At 39.3% G+C, this 22313-nt stretch overlaps 1 protein-coding gene across 4 annotated transcripts in view; it reads left to right on the top strand.

The window, feature by feature from the left end:
• Positions 1 to 21866, top strand: part of ST18 (ST18 C2H2C-type zinc finger transcription factor) — a 167720-nt gene extending 145854 nt beyond the window's left edge. For all 4 annotated transcript variants that reach the window (XM_075495704.1, XM_075495705.1, XM_075495706.1 and 1 more), the window contains 10 exons: positions 4138 to 4253; positions 7205 to 7267; positions 8057 to 8125; positions 13198 to 13260; positions 13355 to 13435; positions 14474 to 14695; positions 16771 to 16859; positions 18356 to 18459; positions 20776 to 20919; positions 21726 to 21866. In XM_075495704.1, coding sequence (XP_075351819.1) covers positions 4138 to 4253; positions 7205 to 7267; positions 8057 to 8125; positions 13198 to 13260; positions 13355 to 13435; positions 14474 to 14695; positions 16771 to 16859; positions 18356 to 18459; positions 20776 to 20919; positions 21726 to 21866 — 1092 coding nt within the window. The remainder of the gene's footprint in view (positions 1 to 4137; positions 4254 to 7204; positions 7268 to 8056; positions 8126 to 13197; positions 13261 to 13354; positions 13436 to 14473; positions 14696 to 16770; positions 16860 to 18355; positions 18460 to 20775; positions 20920 to 21725) is intronic.
• Positions 21867 to 22313: the final 447 nt, after the last annotated feature.

Below are 22313 nucleotides of genomic sequence, written 5' to 3'. Positions count from 1 at the left end.
AGGCATCAGCGGACTACCTGACAGGACATAACGATACGTCTTCAGGCACTCTCGCCCCTTGCACTCAATGCTTTGACACTGTGCAGTTTGTCCCTGACCAAGGATCTGGCCCCAGACCTCTGCTGTGAGCTGTTGCCATCCCAGGGAGCGTTGACATGTCCACTGATCTCAGGGCCAGAGGCTCTGTTTTGCACATCGAAGACTGGCAGTTATCCTCATGCAAAGAAAATGACTGATTATATCTATTTCTAATTCATTGTTATCTGGTTCATATGCACAACAGTTGCTTAATTTTGGTGGTAATTTCCAGAAAATATTGTCTCTCTCTCTCTCAGCGAAATAGCCTGTCCAGATGCCCCCTTAAAAAAAAAAATTCTGAATTTGGAAAAAGCTCAAAATCTCTCCAAAAGGAAAGCGCCGAGAAATAACTAGAGCTGTCAGTTAGTTCAACTGTCAGTTCTCCAAAGATTTCAGGGCTTAAAAATGTTAAAAGTGCCAGATGCTATTATCTGTTATTCATGTTACCATTATGTTCTGGTCTTTGCTGAAATCAATATAAACTTCCATCTGTACATTAATGGAGTTTCATTGCTTGCTTTCTTTCTGTAGTGTGCATGCGTGAATACACACATGCTCTTTGCAGAAAATAGTAGTCTTTGGACTGATTGGGCTGGTTCTGGTTTTCCCTTTAGTCTGGAATTTTTTAGAATTTTAATAGCATTTAGTTATAAACCCATTCAAATGGGAAAGGAAAAATTATACATATGATTGGACTTGACTAGCTGTGATGATCATCACCTAACAGACCAAAAAGTGGGAAGTGCTAAAGGTGTTTTCCCAAAGGATTATCTCTCCTTCTAAAGCTAACTCGCTGGAGAAGCACACAAGCCAAGGCATGATGCTCTGCACTCAGTCCTAAGTGCGGAGGACCAAAAAATATTTGGTCTTTAGGTCTGACCTACTCATTTCAGACAGATGGAGACCCTTTTGGGCCACAGGTACTGATATAAGGTCCTAGAAAGGCAGAGTTTCAGTATTCTTCTGCCTGCATTCCCTTTGCACTGTCTTCCTTTTGCAGCTTCTACACATCTGAAAATTTCATGCTGCTTTATAATACCAATTGTTCCACAAGGTGTTAAGACAATGCTGGAGAAATCACCTGTTTAAATGTTTATATATCTCCCTTATTCCTGGGAAATATACTAATGTGTGTTAACTAGGAAACAAGCTATATTCCCACTTTGGTCCTTATTAGATTCTTTTTTTTTTCCCAAAAGAGCAGTTACTATGAAATTGTAGATGTTTGTGTATGTATGTATGTGTGTATAGCTATTGGTTTAAAAAAATTACAGATCTTAAGAAGTCAATTCAGGAAATCCACAATTAAGATTTGAAAAAATCAATTATTTCAAAGATAGAAAATGAAAATACTGCAGTTCTAAACCCTCTGGCATCAGTTATGCTGGTGGCTGCAGATGTACTCATGTCAACCTTCATCTTGCAATCTTATTTTTATTAAATGATTCAGTGAAACATCATTAAATGAAGCTATGAACTGCAATGCTGTAGTATTTTGTCAAGCCTTGATATACATAATTCTCAATCAGTCCTCTCTGTGCAGCAGGTATCAGACAGTGACATGATAAATAACTCACACACAGAAGCTTCTGGTCCATCACCAGAAGATCAAGCGATATCTTTCATTTGAGATAAAGAACACAAGCTATATATATGAAAATATTAATAAACCCTGCAGCGTGAACAGTTACAGCTACTCTTGTTTGCTGCAGGTGCGTCCTGAGGTACGTCACACAGATCAGGATCCCAGTGGAGTGCCAGAGTGGTCTTTCCACCACCCTTTACTCCAGGCTCCTCTCAGTTGGACCTTTGACAAGAAGTGGAGGAGGCTGATGTGTGCCTGGTCTTGATACAGTTAGGATCCAGCCAAGGCATGCACTAAATTTTTAGAAACACAGCATTGGTCCTGAATTCAGTGATACAGATGTGGCCTATCAGAGTTAGCTGATAGAGAGAAAACTGATAAGCCAGCTTTCTTCAACCTCCATTACATTAAATGGAAATCACCTTACCTGTGCTTTTTGAAGTTATTTTGACATCCGACCCCTTGCAGCTGGCAACAGAGGGTCCACCATTATGTTGCTTCTTTTGGGAGCTTTTGATTTTACAGTGACTTACACTGGTGATGATCCCTGTAGGAGCTTGCATTTATGTGTATATAGGAAAAGCAGGTGAGAACTTATGGTCAGAGAGAGTCAGGAACTAGCATCCCCATTCTGCAGATTGCAGTGGCAAAAACACCCCCATATGCCACTAGAACCAGGATTTAACTCAATGTTGGAAAACAGTCTTTGAGGTTTCTTATAATCTTGAACAAAGCTGGCATTCATTTTTCCACTTTTGGTTTTTAGCATTTTCGTTTCCATGTTTGGAGGACTTTCAACAATTTATTATTTCTGTATTAACATTTTAACAATATCTATCATTGCTTTTACTTTTCTCTGTTACTCCTTATCTGAAGTTTTCTTTTAGTAATAAAATTCTAAAAGCCTGAAACATATCAGGGTGGGTTTTTTACATTTGAAATAATTACTCGATAATTACTATGAAAGAGTGTTTAGAAAAGCTGAATATATGTATTTTTGCTTTCTATATTTGTAGCAGATGAGATTATTCCAAGACAAACTAACCCCACAAATGTGGTTGCAAAAATCAGTAGTAATTGATATAGCAATAATATGGCATGGTTTCTATATGTGTGTGTAGTGTGAGTTTCAGTAGGCAGTAGGTAGCCAGTACCAGAAAGCAGAAGGAAGTCATATTGAGGATCCAGTCTCCAAACAGGCAAAGATGAGCTGCCAGAATTGAGGACCATATGGAAGCTTTATCAGAAGAAACACCCCCGCAGAGCTTACAAGTCCCGTTAGGCAGAATCTCCATTTTCAGTCCAGATTCTCCTCAGCCCTCCGCTCTGTGTTAACAGCTCTGCAGACATCCCTGCCCCTCTGTCCTGGCATGTTCATCAGCTGCACAAGCCCAGAGCATCTATGGCACCAGCCCCATGAGTTTAGCAGGAGCTGGGAGCTTCTCCCCTCAACCACAGGCAGCCGTTTCTGCTCCTACAGACGGCAATCTCTGGGTGATGCCTACCTGAGTATTGGAACAGAGTCACAAAACCAACGTGAAGTCCCAGGAGGGATTAATACAGATTTGATAATTGATGTTATGGGCTCTGGAGAATTCTTGAATGATACGATATGCACAGAGCATCCCTCCAAAAAGGAAATACTTATCCTTCATAAAAATAATAGTAATTCATTCTCAAAACAGTATAAACCAAGCTATTTTGAAGTGATCGAAGAAGATTTTTCAGAAAACAAAAATGTAATTTCCTTTCAGGACTCCAGATTTCCAAAATGCCTTCCCAAGGGAGTGAATACTCATGGTCCACAGCACCCATCAAACAGCACTGTAGCAGTGATGATTTTAATCTACAAAAAGTAGAAAACAAGAACTATCCTTAGCAGCCTGCTACTAAGAAAATTTCAAAGTGGTTTTGTTCTTATGATTTTTATTTTATCAGGAATCTACTCTTTGAATAAGATAACAAATTCAGTTCTAAAAAGCTTTGCATTTACATATGTTTATGTAAATTTTTTTTTTACTTTATGATTATAATTTTGTAATTCGCAGTACAATGGTACTCACTTCAATTGTATACAAAACTCAGTGATGTACTTGCAGAGAAAAAACAAAAACACACTTGCTGAAGTCTTGTTTGGCTCTATATATTCAACAACTGCTTGTATTTTCTCTGTGTATTTTTCTTTGGTCTTTATCACCATTTTATAAATCTAAACCAAATTTTCCCTACGTACAGCTTAAAACAGCATCCGCCTTTAGAAATAGTTTCACAGTTATACAGTTCAACATTTTTAAAAGTCTACCTATGAGATCCTGAAATTATGATGTACTAAACTTTCTCCACCATTTCTTAAGACTTTTTTTTAATGTTTTCCAAGAGATTCTCTTCTTGCCAGAGCAAGGTATTTGTTGTATATGTGGGAGGCCTTGAAGAGAGAAACCTTCCTTTTGTCACATTCTCATCTAATATTTCAGAAAGATCCAGTGACCTCTCCAGAGAACATGGAGGAAAAGAAGTATCCAGGAGATGTCTCCATACCAAGTCCTAAACCCAAGCTCCATTCAAGAGATCTCAAAAAGGAACTCATCACGTGAGTCACAAAAAATGCCATGTTTTCCTCTGCCCTGCTGAAGACCGGCTGCGACGTTGTTCTGAGTGCTGGTTTGGAGCAGATTTGCAGGAGCTGAGCAGGGAGACTTGCATGACAGTTCCCTGCAGGTAGTTAGTTCCCTGTTGTGCCTACGCAACTGGGGAGACGTGAGGTTTGGAGCTGAGACAAGCCAGGGTAGGCCTGGGGGTGTGGACAGATTCATGACTAATGTTATACTGGGTATCACTCCTTATTCCTCAGACAGGTCGGTAACAAATGGGCAACGGCTCCTTCTACAAAACACAGTTTTGTAGAAGAATAATAAATTCTACAAAACACAGTTTTGTAGTGTGCTAATGCTTACATAATTAGATAAACTTTATTTGGACAATCGTCATTATAGATACACGGTTGAGAGTTTGTGGAGAAGTGCTGGGGATTTCTCAGATAGGAAACACGCAAAGTTCATAAAAAGATAAAACACAAGACAGGAGCTGCCCCAGGGTTTTCCAACCTGTATGAAATCTATGTTTAACTCCTTCATCTCCTTCCTTCAAAGCAGAACCAGTTATTCTGTCCTGCTGAAAATCCAGTGGATGCACAAATTCACACTCTGGGAATTCATTCGTTCTCTCATTCATTCATTCATTCATTCATTCATTTGGGAGAATAGGCTAATACTCTCTTTTCCCAAGTACAGAGACTCACTTGCTCTGTCTTAAGCTCCAAAACTTTACTTCTAAAACTGCAAAGAAAGCAGGATAATTCCATTAAACCTTTCTGCATGCAACAGCTTGTTTCAGTTTAGAATCCTTTCTGTAAAATTGTCCCAACCAGCTCATAACACCAGTCACTTTTTAAAATCTCGTCTAGGCTCTCCACAAAACCCCTTTGGATTCACGTCAACACCATTTGGATATCAATAGAGTGTTTTCACTGTAACAGTCTCCTAGGACTTAGCAATCATTTATACCACTTTTCTTTCTGTCCCAAACCAGAGTAGGTCTCTCTAGACAAGTGCACTCCGTATTGCTTAGTAATGATAGCCCATAATGTATCACTGCAGGCTCACCCATAAATAAAATGAGTCGCATCCCGTCACCTTGTGTCCTGCTCCCCAGACTCAGTGGCATTGAATCAGTTAGATCCGCCTCTGTCTCTAGAAATTACATTTCCCTGGGGCAAACCGCTGTGAAGAGCGATTCTTTCCCCTGATGCTGTGCAGTCTGCATGTTGCCTACTCTCCACATTATATCTGCAGTTGTAGTTCATGACCTAGATTGCTACAGGTCAGGTTTGTTTTGCCTCTTCTAAAACAAATGCATACAAAAGTCACCGAGAGTTTATTTGCTGAAGACTAATGGCTTTTCTTTTGTAATATTTATTCCTTTGTGATATTGACCTGTTTTGAGATGTCTGTAAAATACTTTTCTACTCTCCTAAATAATAATCCCCAGAGTATTTACAAGGGCAATGATCAGCTTACAGTGGGTTTACTGCATTATTTTCAAACAGTGAGTAGAAACAGGTATCTAAAATGTAGCTGTCCAGAAAATTAAATAAGAAATAGCTTTAATTTATCAGAAGAATCTATAGGTAATATAGGGAACAGACTGCATTTCTATGATCCCACTGAGCTCAGAACTTGTACAGAACAATTCAATACAGGTGGCTCCATCATGAGGAAGTTTTTAAAATGACATAAGCACTTGCAGAAAAAAAATTTCTGACATGGTTAGCTCAGTTGCAGTGAACTAATTTATAAATATCACCTCCTAGCATGTGCTTTCTGTTTTTCCATGTTAATTCTCTTGCCCATAACTGCATTGCTCAGGTTGAACTGGGCTGTGAAAATGAGGCTGGTGTCTTCCTAAGTCTTCTTCACAGATTTGAAAAAGTTCCTAGCACTCTGCCAGCTCAGAGAAAATACCCAGGTGAGGATCTCAGGTACCCCTTACTCATTACTATGGAGCACCAGCTAAAAGGTTTTGTACAGTTTCTGCTTGCCCTTCTTATCCATGGGCCCAGTGAAAGAAGACACAGCCCTTTATAAGGTGACTCTGAAGGGCTGGTGTTAGTGTTGTAAAATACTGTAGAAAGGTATACTTAATTCACCTACCCTTACCCCTCCATGCACAAATTGCATTTCTTGATATCTTTGCCCTCTTACAGAGGACTGTATCCCAATCTGATAAATGAGCTCAGTGCTATGACTGAAGAAGGGCTGAGGAAAAACAGAAGCTATAACATCTTCTCCAGGTCAAACATACCTCCATCTCTTGGCATAAAGGGACATATTCGTTGTGCTAAATGTATACCACCTTTGTATCACTTCTCAGTTCAGCTGAGAAACACTTTGGGAAACTTTTGTGCTCATTCTGAAGTTCAGCTGTGTCAGCTTGACATGCTTTCTGTTCTGCAAACAACCAGAACACCTAATTTTTCACTTATGTCAGCAAACAAAGATTGGACGTGTTTCTAAAGAAGGTGCCTTATTTTAGTCAGAAGTCAAGGAAATTATCTTGAATATTACTGTTGTCTGGCCTGTGTTATACAGGAGATCAGATCAGAAACTTCATCCCTAACACTTATGAATTGCTGTCAAAATTTGGTACCTGTAATGAAAATGTCCTTTTAAGAATCCAAGTGGTAACCGAAAAATCTACACAAAGCATGGTGGTTTCACATTATATAGATTAAAAAAATAAGGTTTTGACTCATTTGCATGGTGGAAATATGAAAATTTTTTTCCATCTATGCTTCGAGTAATAATTGAAAACCAGAAATGCTGTGTAAGTTTTCCTAGTTTTCTGTAGCGTCATGAGAGTGTTGAGATGCCAAATGATGAATGTGATTGCCCTAAGGATCATTACGTAATTCACTGCAAGGTAGAGTGACCTATGTGGTGTATTATACACACTCTAATTTCTCATTGCATCTTCTTTGCATAGGTGTCCAACTCCAGGATGTGATGGTAGCGGTCATGTAACAGGAAACTATGCCTCACACCGCAGGTAAGAAACAACAGGAAGTTTAAAGCAGGAAATAGAGCTACTTTTAGCTATTGTCGTCTTTGAACATTTTTATACTAACCATGGATAAGTATTCAAAAGTAATTTGCAGAAAATAATCTATACAGAAATGTGGCTGGTTTTCCTGGTTTTGTTATATTTTATGAAGGTCGGGGCTCAATAGACTGATGGAGCTGAGCAGCATATGCTTATTACTGTAGCTGCAGGTCTTAGCTGAGTAGATAAGTAATTTAGTAAAGTTTTCATTCCCTAAGTGTACAAGCACTTTCTGTACAGATGCTCGTGCATGAGATTTTAATGAGGTTTCTGCAGATATCTCTGTGAATGGCTTTGAAATTCATACATCTGCTAACATAATCTGAGGATGCTAAATACTTTCCTCAGAATAGCCTACTGTCAACCTAGGGGCTGAAACAATAATTTCCCGCCTTTCCTTTTGGGAGCAGGATGGAAGCAGTTTCTGCCTTTTCCCAGCCATGTGGACCAGATGCTCTACCTGCCCTTCATGTAGGCAACAGAGAAGATGGACTCTGTGTACCACTGCCTCCCCATGCAAAGCTTTACAGGGGCTTAGAAACCTTTGGTCCTGACTGTATATCTTTCTAGTAATTTAAGAACTACAGCCTGATATTGGCTGTTCCTCCTTTGCCAAGAGAAAATATTTGAGGATCTCTTTTTTCCCATTCTAAGTCATAGATTGTCTGGAGGTTGCTGTTTTGAGAAAAAAAATATTCTGTTTTAGTAAAACTTTTCACATCATTCTTTTTTCAGTGTTTCTGGGTGCCCATTAGCTGACAAGACGTTAAAATCCCTTATGGCTGCTAACTCTCAGGAGCTTAAGTAAGTATTGATAATAGCACAAATGTCATTTTTATTTATCTTCAGTCAACATGTTCCCTACATTAATGCAGTTGTTCAGTTGAATTGCTCTGAGTTACATCAAAACTTTGTCCAAAATTTGAAGTGAATTGATTTGAAAGCTTTTGAGTGAAATAGAGTTTACTTTTCTCCATTTGTCTTTCTTATTTTCTGTACCCCTTCATTTTCATGAATTAAGCAGGACCTGCAGGAAAAAATTGTAAGCACTAGCAGAGATGCTGCTCTCACAGTATTTCTGAATCAGAGAGAAACAGAAAATATCTAACATGTAAGACAGATCTGGCAAATAACTCAGTCTGATCCTGTTAGAATAAATTAGAATTATTAAGTTAGAAATAAATCTGGTTAGAATAAATCTAAAAATGAGACCAGAACTCCTACAAATCATTTTTTATCATTCACTACCATATACTATGAGTTTAATGTCACTGAAGCAGACATCAAGTCATATGATTTTGTGCTGGCATAATTCTCACCATGAAATGTCACTTACAAAAGGACTGTGCAGGCTCTGCTATATAGACAGATGTATAGGGACATATGAATATTTCAAAAATCTGTAGTCAAGAGAGGCACTGGCAACCAGTCATCTAGTTATTGAATTGGCTTTGTCAATAAGGATGTGGGGAAGAGGAAAGGATAATTAGAGTTCTTTCATAGCTTTCCCTCTGCAACTTGTAAATTGGATCCCATAATAGATGGCTTGGAAAAACTCGTGAATGCATGTAAAAAGGGGAGAATCCCGTGACTGTCCTTTCTGTCCTTTAGGTTCATCCCTAGTCCAGATAGAAGAAAATAAAGTCTGATCATGGCACTATTATGCTGTTCTAATGGTATTAATAGTAGGACTGACTATATTTAGGCTTGACTCAGTGTTTAGTCGCAAGTTAACTTCTTCAGATCAAATGTTAGCGGTCTCATCTTCTAGTCCGACAACTTGAATTATAAACAAAATGCTGAACTGATGGTAGCTATGGAGTTGAACCTGCTGGAGATGCAGCAAAATGGCAAAGAAAGGCCATTTATATGGGCAACTGTTCAAAGGAGTTCCCAAAGCCAGTAGGTAAACTGACACACTGGCAGTTTTTCCATCTTGGAGTCTCCAAGGTATAAAATTTAGGTTTAGTTTGTTTTAAAAAGAGCAGCACAAGAAGCAAGGAACTGACTTGCAAAAAATGCTGACAAATTTGAAATCATTTGCTGAGTCATATATATTTGTCCCTGCTTTTGTTGGCTTTCTGCCATACATAGACACTCACACAAATATTTTGAATAGTTGCTCCTCATTCAGCCCCCCCCCCCATATTCATGTGTGAATAAGGAAATTTGCATACCAATATGGTTATTTTTCTACTAAAGCTTCTAGAGTTTTGGTCATGCCATAAGGAAAGAGGAGCAACAGCATATGACTTAAATGACAAACCGCACACTGTACGCCATGTATAATAAGTGAGTTGTGAAAGACAAAGTCAAAGTTCATGAACATTTCACAGACAGAAATATGTTGCATAAAGCACTTAGCATTTAATTTCAATTAACAAGAAAAAGAGCAAAAATCAAAATCTGTTCACAGACAATTTGCAAAAGGAAAAAGGGCTAAATAAAATTATTTTCCACAAATGTACCACCTTATTTTAGCTTCCTGCAAACATTGTTCAGGTGAAATTTTAAACAAACCTCTGCTTTTGATAAGTGTTGGCTAAATGAAATCATACACCAAAAACTGAAATCGTGCCTGCACTGGTATAGTACAGTGATATCAATAGTTAATTTTACTATTGCTGTGTGAGCAGAGGGCATAAATGCTCATAGAATCAGGCCACAAAAGTACCCTCCTGTAGTTAGGCATGAATATGAAAAAGCTGTGTATTTTTTCCAAATGTTATTCACGTTTAATTTGCCAGAATAAAGATATGATTTTGGCTTTAATTATGAAACTCTAAGCCAGCAAAGATACAAGGCTTCCATGTGATCTACAGTTTGGAAATAAGGAAGATCTGTTCAGAAAGTGAGTCTTTGAGTCAGATTCAAGAAATTTTTATCTGAGGATTCTTGCTTGCACAGAGCAATCTAAGGTAGTCAAAGTAAAACACACTAAAGTTGATGATGACTCATAGATTTTAAAGGTGTAAGGGAGAATTATGACTGATTATACTATTTCACCAAAGAGCTGCTTATCAAGCCTTAAAGAATTTTAAAAGTGTACTTTAGAAAGGTATTTACTTACAGTTCAGAAACCTTAAGGAATAGGTAGTCAGTCCTATCCTTAGACAAGTCATTTCAGTGGTTATATGTCAATTTTAGGAGAGATTCTAGCAGCTCTTCTAGATAGGTTTCACACAACACGTTGATACTGATCCATATTCCATAGGCAGCATGACATATTTCAGTCAACAGTTTTCTCAGCTGACCTCTGTGGGTTTGCCTTAACTAAAGTTCATATCCAACCATCTCTGTGAGGTTTCCAGGGAGTAAAAGTACCAGAAATGCTCCTAGATCTGCAGCTCAGTGTATCAATTTTACGTGCAGTTGTAGTTCATTTACCTAAAGATAAAGCAACCCTCTTGGAGAAGGGAATGAAATAGCAGGTACTCAATGCACAGTTATAAGAATTTCTGTGTGAAATCACTGAGAGATTTGTTCTTGGAAAACAAACATGATGAATTGTAAAAAATCTGTAACCTACACCCACTTCAGAGTTGACATCTTTTAGCTTGAGCTCCTGAGGCCTCTGGCCCTCCAATGTAAATCTGATTTTCTTGGCTCTGCACAGGAATCCAAACCAGAGGATGACTCCCTAAGCTGGGGCACCAGTCCAAACTCATCAGCCAGTTAAAAGCTGATAATGATCCACAGTATTACTGACTGTAAGGCAATACATTGTTGGTGTATCTTGTATTGTGGAATTTCACAATCCATACAAAGATATAACCAATATTTGGAAAACCCAAACCAGTGGTCAAGCTTAGTAGTCTTGCTAGTGAAGCTTCTTACTAATTTGTCAATAGTCCCCCTGAAATATCATTTTATAATTTCATCAGTATTGATAATATCTCAGCCTCAAATCTTCAATGACCTCAAGAATACCTTGGACTCTAATCTGATTGTGTGAATTGCTAACTGCTGCCAGAAGTGGTAAATACAGGTGGGGAGATTTAAATTTAGTTCAGTGTCTTTTTTAAGTCCATAACTCTCAGACTCATGATCTGAATGTCTCCCACAAAGAGCTCTTACTGAATTAAAATCCACGTCCAGTCTATGCGGACAGCTCTTCCATCTGTGATCATCTGATAAAACGAGTAGCCAAAATTAATACCCATAGTATTTGGCAGGTGTTCTGGATTTACTTGTGAGCATTCACACTCTCCAGACATCTGCCCTTGCTGCCTGCTCCACATGACATTGTGCCCAGTCCTTGTCCCACACTCAGACAGGTCAACATTTAGCTCTACACAGTCGAGCATATCTGGCACTCTGCAACCCACACCTCTACCTTCTCTGTCAGTGTGAGGCATGTCGTTCTGCCAAAATATTTTGTTCAGAAAATGTCATCGTGAAATGTTTTGACATTATCTTTAAAAACAAAAAAAAGTCTCCTTTCTTCCATTGAAATTATTTGCTGATTTCTACTTGAATCACTGAATAAATTTGGTCATGTCCAAAAGAAATCACATTTTTGACAAAGTAATTGTTCGCAGAAAAATAATTTTAAATATTCTGTGAAGAGATACACCTGCACACTCAGATGTGATATTACAATTATATTTGTAGGTGTTTTCCATGTCAGCATACCAACGACTAGATTAAATCAGCCATCTCCTCACCTCAGGAAAGATTCAGTAACAACTGAGACCCTTAAGAGAGTATTGAACAATGCAAGTTTCCTTAATGGTTCCTTACAAGATTACTTGGCATAACTCTTTCTGTAATTCTGATTCTCTGTAAAAATCATAGCATTCAAAAGGTTGTTAGGGATGCTTACCATAAGAACTTTGTGCTGTATAATACAGAAATACAGAAATGGCTGGCACAACTTCTAAAGGTAAATATTTTTTTTGTACTGCTTTGTGTTCTGAGGTGTGTTTCTCTTCTCTTAAAAAAACAAAACAAAACAAAACCCCACACAAGAAAAACAATAGCCTTAAATGAGAAAAAAAAAAAATCTGAACTTCTGAGATGGAAGGTGCTACCAGTAAAGTCCTGCTCCAAACCCCACAGAAGTCAGTGGAAAGACCTACTGATTCCAGTAGGCTTTTGGAGCACGTTCTTCATGTACAACCAGCAAGCAAGAAGCCCATCCTCCCAGACCACTGGCAAAAACACAGTTACAGGCAGGTTTGTTTCTTTTCATTGTATGGATGTTTTAGTGTTAAACATTCATCCTTGAAAAGGCTTGTTTGTTGCACACACACACAGAAACCCCTTAACTATGAGGCATAAACATAATCCAATTGCCAAGCTGGATACCCAATTGAATCTAGTGCTAGAATGGTCCTGTTGTATGCTTACAGTGCTAGAATATACAAATTATTAAATTCAGATTCTAGCTATCGTTTACCGATGCCCAAAAGTAAAACTGCTTCTCTGCTTCCGTTTCCCCTTCTGTAAATACTGGCAAAGTGCTTATTTATATCTGTACCTGAAAACATCAGAAGAATAACAAACAAACAAACACATAACAGTGAATTTACAAATAGATGTGTATCAAGCTGCCTTTTTTTTTTTTTTTTTGGGTAATGTTGATCCTGTACAAGGAAAAATGTTTGGTGCAAACAGTGTTATAAACTAATTAAATCTACACATCATATGCAATATATTTCACGTTCCTTACTAAAACTCTGTTCCAAAAGAAAAAAAAAATATATGAAAGGAGTCTTCTCATTTAAAAAAAGAAATCGGCAAGAACGAGTTTTAATTATTCAACAAAAGCTCTGCTGTTCTTTCTTCCACCCTAGACAAAATGTAGAACGTACACGTTATGTACTGGGTACCTTTGAAGCCGTATTTTGTAAGCTCCCTGTATTATTCCATAGGTGCCCGACACCTGGCTGTGACGGCTCTGGCCACGTGACAGGGAACTATGCATCCCACAGAAGGTAAAAACTGCCCCATCGCACCGGGTTGCAGCGCTCGGGTTCTTGGCAAGCAGCAGCGGAAAGAGGTGGCTTTTATTCTGTGTGCTTCTTTCAGCTTATCTGGTTGTCCTCGTGCCAGGAAAGGAGGTATCAAAGTGACTCCTACCAAGGAAGAAAAAGAAGATCCTGAACTTAAGTGAGTACCAAAGCAGAGGTCTACCACCAGTGAAGGGGGGAAAAAGCCCATAAGAGCTCAGGACTTGAGGCATCATAGGAGACATCCCAGTGAATCTGAGCCACGTGAGGATATGGCCTAGAGCTGGAGCTGAACCAAGTGTTTCTGCTTCTAGCGAAGCTGGTGAAGTCCATCACCTTGGAGCTTGAACAGTGAGGAAAGATTGCTATATCTGCTTGCATCGGTCCAATTATTTTAAACAGTGCTATGAAAGTGCCACTTGGTTGGAAAATTTGGCAAAATGAAGGAAAACAAATTATTTCTGTCTGTAGTGAAATCTTAACATGTCAGCTAATTAAATCAGAGTGACACCTTAAAAATATGTCCCAGAGAACTTAAATATATGTCTCATGTCTTTCCTCTGTAAATAAAGATTTCACTTAAAGTGAAAACGGGAAACTCAGTAGAGATTCACTACACTCTTGACTTGAACGCACATTCCATTAAAATCAGCAAATGATAACTGCCAGAATATAGATATGAAGATTTAGTTGCACACAATTTTGTTCTTAATACTTGCTAATGATATATGAGAGGCTGCATAACACTGACAGAGCAGTGCAAAAAAATCCCAAACCTTTCTTTCCAAGTACTTGCATGAGCTACATCTTCCAGGTACAGGAACCCACCCTCTGCTTCATGCCAGAAACCTAGAGAGGAGAGAATGTTGACTTTCCATACACTTGTATAAGTGTGATTTATTGCCTGTGATAGAATTTCAATTTTCTTTTCTGGTAAAATACTATCTAAATGAATGTTTTAGTTTCTTGGGCTGTATGACTGTATTTTAAATTGCCTAATCTTAAGATCAGCTGAACCCCCATAACTCAGCTTGACATGAAGTGGATGCTCAGGTACAGTGTGCCTCCGGGGACCGAGTCTTAACCCATTAATGCAAAGTGGCACAGGCAGCTGGAATTATTTTCTCAGACTTTCTTGAGACTGTCTTCGCCTGCTCTCTCTAGTGAAAACGGGGGTTCTTTTGCTGTGTTTCTGTAGATGTCCAGTGATAGGCTGTGATGGCCAAGGTCACATATCAGGTAAATACACTTCTCATCGCACTGCTTCTGGTTGTCCTTTGGCTGCCAAGAGACAGAAGGAGAGTCCCGTCAATGGGTCTTCACTATCCTGGAAACTGAACAAACAAGAGCTGCCACACTGTCCTTTGCCAGGCTGCAACGGGCTGGGTCATGTTAATAATGTTTTTGTCACCCACAGAAGGTATAACTTTGTGTTTTCTCTTTTTATTTTTCCTTAACATTCCACTGTTGAATTGGCAACATGTGAGGTTACAGTCTGAATAAATTGTGCTGAAGTCTTTTAAGTAACAACATAGTTTACATTGCAGCTTAAGTAATATGGATCAGAATAACTTTCAGAGAGTTGGGATCAACTTTTTATTCTTTTTCTATGTTCCCATTGCAGTGTGACTTTCCAAGGTATTTTCTTCAGATTAGCACAGTTTCTATATGGTTTAAAATTTAATGGAGTTCTTTCCTAGGCAAATATGGAGTTGTATCTGTATATCTTTTACGGAAAATGCAAATATCATTGAAATGTCACCAGAAAAGATTTAGCAAGAGAAATGGCTGCATTCATTTCATATTTCTACCAGTGGAAAAGCTGTTTTCATAAATTTGTATTTAAATAGCTAGAACCACACACAAAAAAGTAAACATGTAGAACTCATATGGATTACACAAGTTTGAAGTTATAACAATCTTACAAAGAAAACTATCCTTACAAAGCAGGAATCACACATATAACCAGCAACAGTAAACATTACGATTTTATATATCACCGTGAAAACACCAGCATAACTTCACCAGGTTCAACCAATATTATTCAAAGAATCTGGCTATAGAATCTGAATTAATATCTGGCAAAGTTTGCTCTTCTGTCTGTAATAGGAATTAAGTCTATATTCTGTACCTTCTTTGCTTTCTTTCTAACACTCTGAACCAACTTCTGCAATACAAGAATGTCCAATGTGGCTTTAAAAAATTCAGTCAGAGTCCAGTGTTACCCTAACTTTATGATCTACATCCCATGTTAAACTCTTTACATTAGGACACTACTGAAAATTGGGGCTAATTAAGCAAATAACATAAATAGCATGCTAGCTGGTTGCAACTCATATTACAGATGATTTCTGTCCTACATAAGGCTGGATCACACTCAAGATCATGTTAGTTAAAATGAGGTAGTAAATATAGCTTTGTGGTATGATGTCCTTTCCTAGGACATTTGAAACCTAACAAGTAACCCATGGCTTTTGAGACATTCTTCCAGTTAGTTATCTGCTCTGGGCAGAGATACTAAGCAGCATTTTAGAACTGGAGAACTAGCACCTTTCCCTGTATAGCTTTCCGCTAAGCCACTGTGAAGCTAACTTTAACCTGCAAAAGCGTTTTTTTTCTTTTTCTCCCATGTGGAAACACCATGACTGTTAGGATTTTTGTTTTTAAATTTTACACACGCACAAAAATCAACCATTTTTCTGTGTAACAAAATTTTCCTTCACTCCTTACTTGGCTACATCTGAATACAAATCCTTCTGCCAGTTCTTCAGCATATGGGTATTTCTTCTTTGTTATTTATAAAGATAGTATTAAGACAGTGCAATTCATCTTAGCCCCTTAGTGGGCTATAAAAATTGCCTCAGATAATTACCAGCTGATGAAATTGTAAGCTTTGAAATAGCAAAATGTAATTTAATGTGAACAGTGGTTAAAAAGCAAACTGACTATATAATAGAACCATTCAAAAAAGCTATTACAGTCTATAGGGTATATCCAGAGTTATTATTGTATTGATCATTATTATGTATCAACAAAATGATACAATAGTTGTGCACCGTGGAAATCATCCCATTAACATTTTTTTTTAGGCTAGTAAACTTGCCATTTTAAAGGACCATACTGCCCCTCTCCTCTGGAGCACAAGCCCTCCATAAAAACAATAGAGAGTTTTTATTTATAAGTGTTGGACCTCCAAGAATTCTGTAAATGCATCTTCACATAACTTAACAGTAGCTGCCACTGCTATTTTGATTATTCTGAAATATGCTTAAGAGTTGTTTACTTATAGGTTGAGATTTCTGTGCCAATTTTCAAGCTGGAATATACAGTTAAATGGCTCTTTATGAGTTATGTCAGTCCCCGAAGCTATGCTATAATGGAGATACTGATGTGACCTTAGGTACAGAGGTCTGTCCAAGTGCATGATAATATTGCCTGAAAGGATTGTTGCCATTTTCAAGTGGGTGCTAATGTTTTTTTTCCTATCCGTTTCAGCCTGTCTGGTTGTCCTCTGAATGCACAAGCCATAAAAAAGGGCAAAATTTCGGAAGAATTAATGACTATCAAGCTTAAAGCAAGTGGTGGTAAGGAGATTTGTAAAAGATGATGACATTTATTTAGATAGAAGGGCCCTGACTCCCATTTATACTTATGCCCCTTTATGGCTTTCTGGCATTAATTCTCACTCCTTTCAGTTGTCTCTAGCAATAACAAATCTTGAATAACAAAAATCTTTGCATGAGAGATTATAAAATTATTCTCATTTACATCATGATAACTCGACACTGAGGGTATGCTCTCATCTTGTCTCAGAGCATTATTTTTTGATTTGGAGATGCTTTCAATATTGTTACTACTAATAAATTATTAGTTACAGATCAGGAAGACTTAGCTATCTGATGAGTAAGGTAAGAAGGGATCAATATTGTGTGCAGAAATTGACTCCTCTCCCTAACTTGAATGCTACATGGTTTAGTATCTGTGCAGTATTCTGACAATTTTGCTAAGCCAAGTGTAAAGGAACAATCACCAAATAGTTATAGGGGGAAATACGTAGGAGTCTCCTTTCTTATACAGCCTGCTTTAGAAAGTTGGGCACCGAGCCAGCATTCAGGGAACTTAGGCTTTATGCCTCCAACTGCTGAGCAAAATGGTTGTGTTAGGTTGGGCAAATGAGTTTGCTTCCATGTGTCCATGTTTTCACTGGGGAGGGGACTGCCGCTTGCAGATTTCCCAAGCTGGCTCCCCAGTAGACTCAGTTCAGGGCTCTAGGTTTTAAAGCAGTAACAACAGTGGCACAAATCTCTAGGCAGAGTCGGTCTCACAGTGATACTAAGCAGAAAGAGGGACATGTATCGCCAGCAGCTGTAGCTGCTCAGTATTTTTGAGGACAAGGCTTTCATTAAAGACCTGAAGTTTTTTTTTCTTTGCTATCTAACTTGTGGGGATGTAAAAGTCTTCCTTCCTTTTTTTTTTTCTGTAATGCTTGTTACCTTCCTGACAATTTCCCTTTTGCTTTTATTTAAATTTCACTATTTATCACATGTAACTAAGGCTGTGCTTCTTGAAGTTATTCTGCACAGAGATTTGTCCCCACAGAACTTCTCGCAACATCAGAAGCAGCTACAGATGAGCTTACTAAAGTCAGCAATTATACTAGTGGAGATGTTACCCTGGGGTGTTCCCCGCAAAATGAAGGGTTGCTGTTACATTTCTTTTAAAATGAAAAAACTTCATTGTAAATACCCCTTCATATTTTATGATAAACTTTCCTCTTTCTGGGCAATTTTTCCTTTCTGTACCCTCCAGCTTGTAATTGCATGTTGCACTGGAAAAAAAGAATTGTGAAACACAAAGACTCAGAAAGTCCCTTCTGTGTTTCAGCTCATATAGATGTTTTAGAGCTACGAAACAATTTTGACAGTAAAAGCAAAATAAGAGGCAATTTAAGGATCAATCATTTGATCAAAAGCTTGTTATCTTCCTCTTGTTCAGTAGCAGGTAGTGCAGCTTGTTATTCATACATCTGTTTACATATGGACACTTTAAATTTGATATTGGTATTTTCAACTATTTGCAGGTATTGAGAGTGATGAAGAAATCAGACACTTGGATGAGGAAATAAAAGAACTGAATGAATCCAATCTTAAAATTGAAGCTGACATGATGAAACTTCAAACCCAGGTATGACATCGATGTGAAAGTTTTACCTTTTCTTATGCTATGTTTAAGCACAATAAATAAATTAAATGCTATGTAAATGCTATGTTTAAACACAGTTAGTCTGCTCTGCACTTGTTTTCCCATCACTATGTGGCACTTAAAAGTACCAAAATCCTACATGCTTTTTTGTCAAGTTTTTGTTTGTTTTCTGTAAATAAGCAGCAGATTCCTGGGTATTGTCTTAAAGATCTGGTGAATGACAAATTCAGGGCAGTTTGCAGCTAATCTTGGCAAGAAGAAAAACCATATTTACTAAACAACACGTTCATTTTCTTTTGTTGACCAAACCCTCTGTTGACTCAACCATGCAGAATCCCATGACTGTGATTTTTAGAGAGGATATTACCTCTTACCAGCACACTCTAACTCTTAATGCTATTTGACTTTGTTCTTACGTGTAGGTAAGAAAATCTCCCTGGTTCAGCTCACCCACTGTCAGTTATTCAAACAGTTTGAATTTTGCCTCCAGGCAACACCTGGTAAAGAATGGATGCCTTTTGCTAATTTGTGTAGTTTGACGGGAGCTATGGAAATGAGTCATTCTCTTTCATTCTTTTGTATACTGGCGAGATTAAATTGGCTTTAAGATGCGGATAGTGGTTCTATGGAGTAAGCTGAATACATTCATCCCTACAGGGACTCCTATATGCATCTGGGAGTTCACCTGGGCAGACCAGGTAAAAGCAAGAGCAGAAGCTTGCTCAATATTTTAGGAATAAGAGTTTAAGAAAAAAGTTCCTAAATGAGATCTGGGAACTGAATATAAGTCCAAACTGATCTAGAACAGAATGTAACCATACCCCTCTGTATTTTTACCGCACTGGAATGTATAGTGTTGGTTCATGCTGGTTTTGTAATAATCACTGCCTGTATGGTCTCAATAAGGGTGAAGTTTATGCCACCTACGCTGGATCTGAATGATCTGGCTTCACACTGCAAAGGTTGTGGGGATATCCATCCCAAATTGCACTGCAGTGAGGGAGAGAGTGTGGTGGTGTTCACTGTCTCAGGACACTTCGGTTCTCGCTGGTGATCACTGTGCTGTTTGCACAGAGATCGCCCAATTCATGCAGTCAGATTTCTTCTCCTTGGACTTGCTCCCTGGTGAAGGCAGTCTGGCCAGCAAAGCCTGAACTGAACTACAGCTGAAGCAACACATCCCCTACGTGGCTCGCTCTATCTCCTTTTAATCTAGCCTGGCCAGGTGTTAGGCTTCTGCGAACACCCTCCAAAGGAGAGGCTGTAGTGGATCTCAGGCAGGCGAAAAGGGGTTCTGCCCCCTGGGAACAGTTTTGATGTGTGACGATGTGAGAGGGAGGGAAGTAAAGTGGCCGCAGAAGCAGAGATTTAAGTAGTGCAGAGACGTGCATCCTAACGAGGAGAGGGTGGGCATAACAGCTGTGGATGTGACTCCATCACTCTGTGCCTCGCAGAGCCGTGGCCAGGCAGAGGGGTGGCAGCCCTTGGTTCTGCCCTGCCCGCTGCCCGCTGCGGGGCGAGGAGCTGGGCAGCAGAGAGCCAGGCCCTGCTGTTGCTGGCTTTCGTTCTTCAGCAGTGCTTTTAACATATAAGCCTTCAGATCTGAGTATATTCCCAGTGCTCTCACGCTAAAAAGATACCATTTTGCTACCTCAGATGCTTTGTCCTGCTCTTTCCAAACCCCTCGTTTCCATTCTGTTGGTCGGAGATCATCTTTGCGATGATCAACCTCTCAACCTCTCAGTTTCCTTTCCACTCTATTTTTCTCTTATTGTTTTCAGCGCCAGCCCTGTCGCTAATCCCAGCCAGCCCACAGCTCTACCCTCCACCCAGGAGCGGGGCTGGAAAGTAGCACAACAGCTAATACCCGTGGCCTTGCTATTGTGGTCAATCAGCAGGGATGCTGTCAGAGCAGGACAGCAATGTAAACATCAGCCTCCTTTCTCCTTCCCTCCACCAGCCCTGCAGCCACACTCTCCATCCCAGCTCCACACCGACCTTGCCCCCTGAGCTCAGTTACCTCCTCCTGCCGCGGGGCACCCTCCAGTGCCTTGCTGCCACAAGGTTTCTCCATGAACCAGCAGCAAAGTCCATCGGTTCAGAGCGCATACAACCTCTTCCTGGCTCTGAATATGCTGTGGAGAAGTTACGTCTATCATAAAAAAACCATACCTGAGTTTCAGATCCATCGTGGCCCCTCTCATAATCATGTGACTGCCATTTTGGGTTCACATTGCAGTGTTGCAAGGCACCAAGGGTCTGTCTGTCTGCGTGTTTGTGCCTGCCTGTGTCTTTTAGATCACATCTATGGAGAGCAATTTGAAAACAATAGAAGAAGAGAACAAACTGATAGAGCAGAACAACGAGAGCCTGTTGAAGGAGTTAGCTGGCTTAAGCCAAGCCCTCATCTCCAGCCTCGCTGACATTCAGCTTCCACAGATGGTAAGACCACAGCCAGCAGCTTCGCACCTTCTTTGAGACTGCTTTGCCAGCACTTGAAGCAGATGAGCAAGCTCAGGGACCAGCAGGAGCACTGGAGCTGCATTAGCAGAGAGCTCTTTTAGCCTAATTTACTTTGCAGAGATGCTGGATCATGAAATCTGTGTGATAGCAGGCGCAGTTGCTTCCAGGACTGAGCCAGCCCTGGAATCTCTGCCCTGTACCACACTGTGCAGGACAAGCTTTTCCCCCATCCCTCCCTATCTGAGTGCCCACCCTGCACAAAGAATGAAAACTTCACACCAAGAATCCTTATTTACTCTGCTCCTAGATCGAAACTTTAACCTGTTTCATATAGGTGCTTTTTCTGGAGCCAACAAAGCTCTACCTTCTCAAAAACTCCACATCCTTGATGTCTTACTCGCAACGCAGGCCAAATCCACAAAGGTACTTGGATCTCCAGCGTTGCAGTCCCCTTTCCCGATGTCAAGAGTGCCGCTGGGAGGTTAGGTGAGGACAGTTACAGGGATGTCAGCCACAATCCCAGAGCCAAACAGGCCACAACAAAAAAGCAAGTTACACTGACGATATCTCCAACCCCTTTTCTTGCTTGGAGAGTGTGTGGTTCCCCCGGCACTTGCAACTCCCTTCATTTCTACAACCCCTCCATTAATATGGATGGCTGCCCTGTTTACGACTTCTCCCCAGTTGCCATATCGCTGCTTTTCCATGCTTTGGGGTCGGGTGTTTGGGTTTTTTTGGCCTTAATTTTCTCTCCTGCAATTATAATCTGTTTTGTCTTCATTTAGGGGCCAATCAGTGAGCAGAATTTCGAAGCATATGTAAATACACTCACAGACATGTACAGCAATCTGGAACGGGACTATTCCCCCGAATGCAAAGCTCTGCTGGAAAGTATCAAACAGGCAGTGAAGGGCATCCATGTGTAGGATGTGAAAGCTGCTGGGCAACAGAAATTACTTAACAGCAGTAAACTCCAGATGGATCTGTTAGGAGTTCATGTACTGCTAAGGGGTGTAGGTTGCCATGCTGCATTTACAATTGCAACATTGCACTAATTTTTTCCCAGCTGACATAAAAAAAAGAATAAAAACACAACAGACTATTTGTATTAACAGCAATGCACTCTGTTAGTATATTGTATTTATTTCAGTACGATTTCTTTTTTTTTCTTCTTTTGCACTCAGTTTTTGTAAAGTGAATGTAAAAAGTGTGTGCGACTATTTTTTATATTTTTTATTTATTTCTAATCAAAGAGTTGTTTTTTTTATCTTTTAACAGCATTTTTGCGGCCTGCCATATTTTTACAAATGTGTTTATTAATTTATTTTCCAACGGGATTTTAAATAGACTGAAAAGTTATACTGTAAATTAAA

The sequence above is a fragment of the Mycteria americana genome, chromosome 2 (assembly GCF_035582795.1).
Source record: "Mycteria americana isolate JAX WOST 10 ecotype Jacksonville Zoo and Gardens chromosome 2, USCA_MyAme_1.0, whole genome shotgun sequence".
In the NCBI taxonomy this organism is placed as follows: Eukaryota; Metazoa; Chordata; class Aves; order Ciconiiformes; family Ciconiidae; genus Mycteria; species Mycteria americana.
This window is presented reverse-complemented; position numbering and strand designations above follow the sequence as displayed.